At 57.2% G+C, this 8,406-nt stretch overlaps 1 protein-coding gene across 2 annotated transcripts in view; it reads right to left on the reverse strand.

The window, feature by feature from the left end:
• Positions 1–827: 827 nt before the first annotated feature.
• Positions 828–8,406, reverse strand: part of LOC105535623 (WAS protein family homolog 2) — a 19,193-nt gene continuing 11,614 nt past the window's right edge. Inside the window, exons 3-11 of one of the 2 annotated variants that reach the window (XM_011974766.1) lie at positions 4,640–4,751; positions 4,288–4,434; positions 3,974–4,110; positions 3,592–3,727; positions 3,213–3,414; positions 2,960–3,124; positions 2,170–2,322; positions 1,449–1,517; positions 828–1,308 (exon numbers count right to left, since the gene is read on the reverse strand). In XM_011974766.1, the coding sequence (XP_011830156.1) occupies positions 1,175–1,308; positions 1,449–1,517; positions 2,170–2,322; positions 2,960–3,124; positions 3,213–3,414; positions 3,592–3,727; positions 3,974–4,110; positions 4,288–4,434; positions 4,640–4,751 (1,255 nt within the window). In that variant the 3' untranslated portion in view covers positions 828–1,174. Of the gene's footprint in view, positions 1,309–1,448; positions 1,518–2,169; positions 2,329–2,959; positions 3,125–3,212; positions 3,415–3,591; positions 3,728–3,973; positions 4,111–4,287; positions 4,435–4,639; positions 4,752–8,406 lie in introns of both variants that reach the window. The other variant, XM_011974765.1, reaches the window with a different exon arrangement.

An 8,406-nucleotide genomic window follows, 5' to 3' on the forward strand; every position in this document is an offset into this window, starting at 1 on the left:
GTGTCTGTCATGAGCCTGGTCTGCAGGGATCGCGCTACAAAGGTGAAACCCAGGAGAGTGTGGAGTCCAGAGTGCTGCCAGGACCCAGACACAAGCATTAGTATCCACTGGAGAAAGCAAGTGAACCCCAAAGAAATGGTAGGTCTGGGCCATCCTTGAGGTCTTCCCAGGGCAGCTCCCCTCTGTGGAATCGAATCTATCTTCCATCCCGCATGGCTGAGCGCCAGGCTTCTCACTGGGCCTCTGCAGGAGGCTGCCTTTTCTGTCCTGCCCACCTTCTTAGAGGCGAGATGGAGCAGACGCATCTGCTTCTGCCATTTCTATGATAACTACAGTTAGCTGCCCTGGACTATTCACCCTCCAGTCTCAATTTAGAAAGATCCGCATGGCCACAGGGCTCCCGCCCGGGGTGCTTGTCACTTTCCCCACCACCTTCCTGAGTCACTCCTGCAGCCCTGCTCCCTAACCTGCCCCACAGCCCTGCCTGGATTTGTATCTCCCTGGCTTGGTGCCAGTTCCTCCAAGTCGATGGCACCTCCCTCCCTCTCAACTACTTGAGCCAACTCCAAGACACCTTCTACTCCAACACCAGCAATGGTGCCAAGGGCCATTAGGCTCTCAGCATGACTATTTTTAGAGACCCCGTGTCTGTCACTGAAAGCTTTTTTCTGTGGGAGACTATTCCTCCCGCCTGCAACAGCTGCCCCTGCTGACTGCACCTCTCTCCTCCCTCTGACCCCAGAGAAATGGGTCAGCTGGGATCTTCTGCCCCCATTGCCTAGGGACCAACGGGCAGGAGGAAAGTCACTGACCCCCAGACGTTTGCATCCTGCACAACTAGAGGTCCTTTATTAAAAGCACGCTGTTGGTTTCTGCTCAGTTCCTTATTGATTTGTGTGCTGCTTTCTCTGGAAGCCTCCTTAGAGAAGAGAAGAACACACTGGTACAGGCTGGGTGGAGCCGCCCCCTGTGGAGCACAGGCAGATAGAAGCCCCCGCCCCAGCCGTGTGGCCTCAGGCCAGCCTTCCGCTCCTTGCAGGTGGTCTCCGCACAGTGCTGGTTCCATCACCACCCGCTCCCAGGGAAGCCGGTCTCAGCGGGTTGTCCTGGCTGTGTCCATGTCAGAGCAACAGCCCAAGTCTGGGTCTGGGGGAGGAAGGTGTCATGGAGGCCCCTAGGATTCCCAGTCATCCTCGTCCTCCTCTGCCTGCGGCTGCTGCGGTGGTGGCAGAGGAGGGATGGAGTCTGACACGCGGGCAAAGGCTCCTCCGGGCCCCTCACCAGCCCCGGGTCCTTTCCCAGAGATGCCTGGAGGGAAAAGGCTGAGTGAGGGTGGTTGGTGGGAAACCCTGGTTCCCCCAGCCCCCAGAGACTGAAATACAGGAAGAAAAAGGCAGGAGAGAGTGACAACGGGCCGGCCCAGGGCGGGCAGCGGCCCTGCCTCCTACCCTTGCGCCTCATGACCAGCTTGTTGAAGAGATCTGACATCAGGTCCCCACCTTGGCTCGTGGCTCTCACTGCAACGGGAAAGCCATAGACTAGGGCGAAGAGTTCAGTCACAGGCGACCCGTGGCTCCCTGTCCCCACCCGTGACACTCCCCAGCCCTCCAAGGCCACCGTGCTTCCCAGTTAGCTTGGAGCCTCAGTCTATCACTGGCCCAGCACCAGGCTGATGAGAAAGTGGTTATGTCTGAGAAGCACTCTCCCAGCCACCTCAGGGACAGGACCAGGGTGTGCAGCACTGACGGATGGGGAAACTGGCCCAGAGAGGTGCATCGCATCACACCAGTGTCTGGGTTCGCAGCAGGCATCATCAGTAGCCTCAAGAGGCCTCAGGTCCAGTCTCTAAAAGTATCTCAGGAGGCTGCGGGGGCTGACCATTGCCCTGGACCACTCAGCAGTCGAAGAAGATTCTCCTTGTCACAGTTGGAGCTGGGTGCGCTTACAGAGGAGAGCTCCACTATGGCTCCGAAACCAGGAAGGAGCCATGGCCCCGGCGGGAGGGCTGAGGACCTCTGTTGGCGGGCCAGGGCGTCCAGCCTGTGCCCTAGGGGAAGCAGGGGCCTGCTGGCAGGGGATGGGCAGGAAACAGCCAGTGGACTCAGGGCTGGAGGAGAGGAGGCCATCTTGCCCAAGGCCCTCCGACCACAGGCTCCAGGGCCCGCTCACCTTGCTCCTGCTCCTTCTGCTTCTTCTTCTCCAGCTTTCGCTCCTTCACGCTGCGCAGTTTGGCCTTGCCGATGCCCCCGGCTTGGCGGATGGACTCCAGCAGAGTGGCCCGGCCACCAGAGGGGTCGACCACTTCCTTGGGAGCTCCCTGGACTGGAGCTGGGAGGTGCGGAACGGGGCAAGGAGAAAAGGCTGCTCAGGCAGGCCTGGGGAAGCTTATTGTGCCAAGAGCCTGCTGGGAGGGAAGGCACCTCCCCTCAAACGAGGAGCCCCGTGCTGGGGAGGCTGGACCTTTGCAGACTGTGTAGGGCCTGGGCACTGACCTCTGCAACCACCTGAGCACAGGCATCCTGTGTGCGACACTCCCTGCTCCCTCTCCAGCCCCCACCCTGCAGAGCTGGGCAGTCTCAGTGGCACACATGAGCCAGCAGAGGGGTTCTGTGCCACTTCTGGATGCTAGGGATAGACTGGGAGATAGAACAGTAAAGCTGAAATGTTGTAATTTCAGTGACACTGAAAAATGTGTTGCTGTAGTTTGTTATTAGACCCCTTCTTTCCATTGGTTTAACTAGGAATGGGGAACCCAGAGCCTCACTTGTTCAGGCTCCCTGCGCACTAGAGGTGAGAATTCCAGAGCTCTACAGCTTGAAAACTACTATTTTATGGACCAAGTAGAACAAGATATTTGAAATGGGAACTATTCAAAAAATCGAGGATTTCTGACCACTGAACAAACCCGCAGAAAATCCACCTGAGTGCACAGAGCACACCAGAAACGAGCTGCTCCCACCTGAAGGACACGCGCTGCTGCTGTTGTCCTGCCTGGCGCCTTGGCCTACAGGGGCCGCGGTTGAGGGTGGGAGTGGGGGTGCACTGGCCAGCACCTCAGGAGCTGGGGGAGGTGGTGGGGGCGGTGGAGGTGGTGGGGGTGCTGTTAGTACCCCATCTTGTAGGTCTGAAACACAAAGTGTGGGGTGTCTAGGGAAGAAGGTATGTGAGCAGGGAGGTCCCTAGCCCAGCCCTCATCCCAGAGCCCAGCTCACCTGTCTTGAGAGGCTCAGCTACCTCAGTGTGGAAGGTGGGCAGTTCTGGAATGGTGCCAGGGGCAGAGGGGGCAATGCCAGGGCCCAGGTCGGCACTGTACATGAGGTCGTTGGCAATGCCGGGCAGGTCAGGCAGGTAGGATGGCACATCAATCTCAGGCACCTGGCCCAGGTCTGGCACATAGAAGTAGTTCTCTGGGACCTGCAAGATGAGGTAGGGACATGTGAGTGGTGACAGGGACCCGCAGGGGCAGCCAACAAGACCTTGTGTGCACCCCCCATGGGTGGAATAAGGGGCTCAACAGCCTTGCCTGGAGAGGAGCCCTGGCAGGGCCCCTGGCCACTGCACCTGTCCCCACCCCTGCCCCGCCCCTCCCACCTGCTGTTCCAGCTGCTCTCTCTTGCTGATGGACAAGGGGGCATCAAACAGCTTCTCCTCTGTCTCCGCCCCCAGCATCACATGGGTCTTTGTTACAGCACCAGCCAGGGGGTCCAGGAAGACATACTTCTTGTACCTACAGGGGTGACATGGGGGTCAGGCAAGCTGACACCTGCTGTCCTGAGCCCATGTTCCTGACCTACCTCTCCACATCATCAGGGGCACAGTGTGCACTGTGGGGTCCCAGACCTCCCAAGCCAAGCCACCCCAGTCACCCCTGGCTCCTGGCCTATGTGCTGTACCTGTGTCTGATGCCCTGGGTCCCCACTAAGCCAGGCTGGGCCTCCCGCCCACACCCCTCGGCCCTGCCTTCTGGCCATACAGGTTCTCGGTGGTGTTGAAGAGCAGCAAGGAGCTGACAGAGCTGATGTTGCTGGGAAGACCCCCAAGTCCCTCTTCGGCGTCATCCTCAGGCTCCAGCTTGGCGCTCACACACACAGGAAAGTACTTCAGCTTCTCCTGGGAGGGCCAGGATGGCCAAGGGATGGTGAATATTTACTGCTGAGCCTAATCAGCTGCCACCCCATCCCAGTCAGCCTCCTCCGGGGGATAGAACCCTACAGTGGCCCCGGCTCCTCCCCAGTATCCAGTCCTCCTGGTGTGACCCGGGCTATGTTATGTGCGTGGCCAGCAGACCTGCAGGGCCCGCTCGTCCAGGGGGCGGTGCTTGCTCTGGATCCTGTGGCGGGGGCGTCTCTGCAGGCCAGGGTCCTGGGCGCCTGTGAAGATGGAGCCATATTCCTGCAGGCGCTCTGGAGCAGGGTACTTGGCACTGGAGAACACCTGTGGACACAGGGACAAGTCTGAGGGGCCCCAAGAGGCTCAGGGGGCTAGGATTGCTTGGCAGGAGAGGGTGGGGTTGGGAGCCTGGGCAGGAGGAAAGTCCAAGGTACAGGTGGACAGCAAGGCAGAGACTGGGCAGCCTCAGAGGTACGGGGAAATGGAGGGACTGCCCAGTAGCCTTAGGACACAGGGGCATGGGGGCTACCTTGATGGCCTTCTTGCTGCCCTTGATCTTCTCAATCTTGGCCTGGGCCAAGGAGACCTTCTCTCCAATGGCCTGCACCTGGCTCCGGCTCTGCTCTACCCGCTGGGAGATCCTGCCACGGAGAAGATCACAGAGGCTGGGGCTGCTCCCCACCCCCTGCACACCTCCTGCTCCTAACAGCAGGCCTGCCAGGCCAGGCCTTCAGGCAAGGGCTCCTAAGTCAGGGTCACCTGCTTGCCAGGGCCCATCTTGGTACCATCCATGTGGCCTCTACAAGGATAATCTGACCTGCAGGGGCGAGGAGCTGACGGTACTGAGTTCCCCGCACTCTCAGCAGGGACAGACCCTATGCTGGCACCTGTACATGCTATCTGAAGGACAGCCTCCAGGGCACACAGAGGATGGTATTTACACATGCACACATGGCTACTGATGGGGCAAGCATTTCACAACCCCTCATGATCACGTGAAGCAGACAAAGTGGCCTCTGCAGAGGGGGAATCAAGACCGGAGGCTGGACTGGCAAGGCTGGACCTAAATTCAGACAGGGAACTGCCCCTGCACAGTGAACGGCTCACTGAGCAAACCCTGAGTCCTGACCACGGCCCATGGGCTCTGTGTGGTGTAGCTCCTCACCCGCTCCCATCCTCCCTGGTGTGGGTGGGCCCAGTGATACCAGCTGCCCTGCTGTCCCCCAGATGTACCAAGTGCATTCCTGTGTGCTTGCATCTCATGGAACGCCATTTCCCCAGACATCCCTGTGGCTGGCTCCCGGTGCCCGAGGCCCGGATGCCTGATGCTTTGAGGCACACAACCCCACTCATGCTTTTCCATGTTCTTTGGCCACAGCAAGGCCGCTCTCACTGCAAAGTTAACTCTGATGTGTATGTAACACAACATCCTCCTCCCAGTCGCCCCTGTAGCTCCGCTACCTCCAAAAACCCAGCCCTTGCCCACAAGGGCCACACTCCACATTCAGAGCAGCCTCAGCATCCACCTGGCACGCACGAGCCTGTGTGATGCACAGGAATGAGAAGGCAGAGGCGCAACTGGGGTTCATGAGGAAAGGTAGGAGGAGGATGTGGGGTGGTAGAGGGGTTGCAGACTCTGGGCTAGGGAATGCTGGGATTTCTCTAAAGGTTGGAATGAATGGCCTAGAATTGGACCCTAAAAGCCAAAGCCACCTCCACCAACTTTAGAAGGCCTTGGCCCCCAGAGAGCCAATTTCACAATCCAGGAGTCCCCGTGCCCTAATGAGTCTGCCCTGATTACTCCTGGCTCCTCGTGTGCAGGGCGCTCAGGCATGGCAGGGCTGGGAGTACCAGCAGGCACCCAAGCAGCTTAGGTGTTCCATGACAGACTGGTATGAAGGTGGCCACAACTCAGACAGAAAAAAGAAGAGCACCATCTCCTTCCAGTGAGAAAGTGGGGCCCCACCCAGCGGGTGCTCCATCTTTTCTGGCTGGGGAGAGGCCTTCATCTGCTGTTAAGGGTCCTCCAGCACAAGCTGTTTTAATTTACCCTAGTTCCCAAGGCAGCCTCGTTCTGCCCCTGGGTGTTGACACGACCTTCAGAAGTTGCATAAGCTCTGCACTCGAGATCCACAGGGGCAGTGGGAGGGAACTGAGACTGGGGAGGGACAAAGGCTGCTCCGTCCTGGTGCTCCCACAGAGGAGAGAAGGGCTGATCACTCAAAGTTGCAAACACCAAGCCCAACAACGAGCCCTGAAAAAATTTCTCGAATGGATTATTAAACAGAGAATCTGTAAGCACTTAGAAAAGGCAGCGGTGAGTCCCAGGGGCCAGCACGGCTCGAAATGCACAGCGTTTGTCTCTGTAACAGGGTTATGAGCCTGCTGTACCCGGGGAAAACTTGCAGCACAGTGCATCTTGAGTCAGCACGGATTTTGACGGCTTCTAACAAAATCTTGGAGACAAGATGGAGCTATGGGCGTTGGAGGAGAGAACATACAGGAAAAACCAGAGCCAAGTGAACCACGGCCCCAAAGGGCACAGCTGAACAATGGACTGATTCCAGCCTTGCACGGAGGGACCTGGCAGAGTCCATCCAGTTCATTCAACACCCGGTTAGAAAACTGGGGCCAGCACATAGGGGAAGGGTAAACTGGTCTGCATGATCGAATCAAGGCTCAGATAATTTTTAAAGGCCAGAGGGTAGACTGCAATCACCAAGACGAAATTTACAAGGAACAAATGTGAAGCCCAACATCTAGGTTTTAAAAAGTGCATAAATATAGAAGGTGGAGGGAACTTGGTTTAGACACAGTTCAGGTGAAGAAAGACCTGGAAGCTTCTGTTAACTACAAGCTCAGTAGGAGCTAAAAGCATGTTAATTAGCATAAAAAGGCAATGTGATCTTAGGGCACACAGCTCCCCGTCCCTCTTCCGCCCTTCATCCTTCTTTGAATCAGCAGGGACCGTGCACTCTCTCAGAGGCACCACAGAAAACAGAGTCCTGGAATCATGAACGAATCCATGCCAGGCACCAGTCTCGGCCAGTCACATCTCTTTAAACTGAATCCACACTGTAAGAGGACTCTGAACTTGCCTGCAGCCTGCAAAGTCTGTCTCATTCACTGCTGTGTCCAGCACCCGGGACGGGGCCTGATGTGTCACAGCCGCTGGCTGAACAGAAAGTGACAAATGAGCAAACATCTCAGGGAGGGTGATAAGGATGGTGATGAGTGAGAAACTCCCGACATATGAAGATAACTGAAGGATGTTCTGACTAAAGATCAGAAGACTTTGAGAATATGATCATGCCCTTCGAATATCAAAAATATCAGAAGGGCTGTCAGGTGGAGAAGTGAGTACACTGACATCAGGAATTGTGGGCAGAGTTGCAAGGAAACAGATCTCTGTTCTGTTAAAAAAAAATTCTAATAAACAACTGCATCACTTTGCAGAGCAATGAGGTTGCAGCTCACAAGCGCCTTCCAGGGGTGCCCCAAGGGCGAATCCTGGATAAGGTGGAGGTGGAGACATGATCCTGGGGCTCTCTCCTTAGCCAAGAGTCCGTGAGACTAAGGAACTTGTGCTTGTTGACAAAGCCCCCAACAGTCTCTTCTCTTATGGTCACAGGCTATAGTGCCGAGGACGATGCAGACTCAGGATCAGAAAGCTTGCAGCATATCTGCTATCCCCATGGACTAGCCGGATGGTCTGGAAGGCTGCGTCGGGAAGGCCTGTAGGCCTCACTGGGGCCAGGCCATGGAACAATGTCCACCCTTCGGGTGGGGGGATGGTGCCATGAGAGCCGTTTGTCAGTCATTCCTGGTCCAGACACCTTTGGCTTGGTGGCCGACTTCAAGGTAGGTCAGTTTACAAGCTCAGTGCTGAAGCCACACCTATGGCTCACCCAGCACTACAGAGGATGCTGCCTCTGGGTATCAGGGATGGAAGGGGCTCACCCAGCCTGTTCTGCCCGTGGTCTCACTAAGGGTCCGTCTTCCTCTAGCTGCCCTGGAGGGGACCATCTCCAAGCATCCCTTGCTTTCCTTCTCCCCCCCTACCCCTGCTTTCCTTCTCCCCCCTCCACCCCTGCTTTCCTTCTCCCCGCTCCACCCCTGCTTTCCTTCTCCCCGCTCCACCCCTGCTTTCCTTTTCCCCGCTCCACCTCTGCTTTCCTTCTCCCCCCCACCCCTGCTTTCCTTCTCTCCGCTCCACCCCTGCTTTCCTTCTCCCCCCTCCACCTCTGCTTTCCTTCTCCCCCCCACCCCTGCTTTCCTTCTCCCCCCTCCACCCCT

This window comes from Mandrillus leucophaeus, unplaced genomic scaffold (assembly GCF_000951045.1).
Source record: "Mandrillus leucophaeus isolate KB7577 unplaced genomic scaffold, Mleu.le_1.0 Scaffold1487, whole genome shotgun sequence".
In the NCBI taxonomy this organism is placed as follows: Eukaryota; Metazoa; Chordata; class Mammalia; order Primates; family Cercopithecidae; genus Mandrillus; species Mandrillus leucophaeus.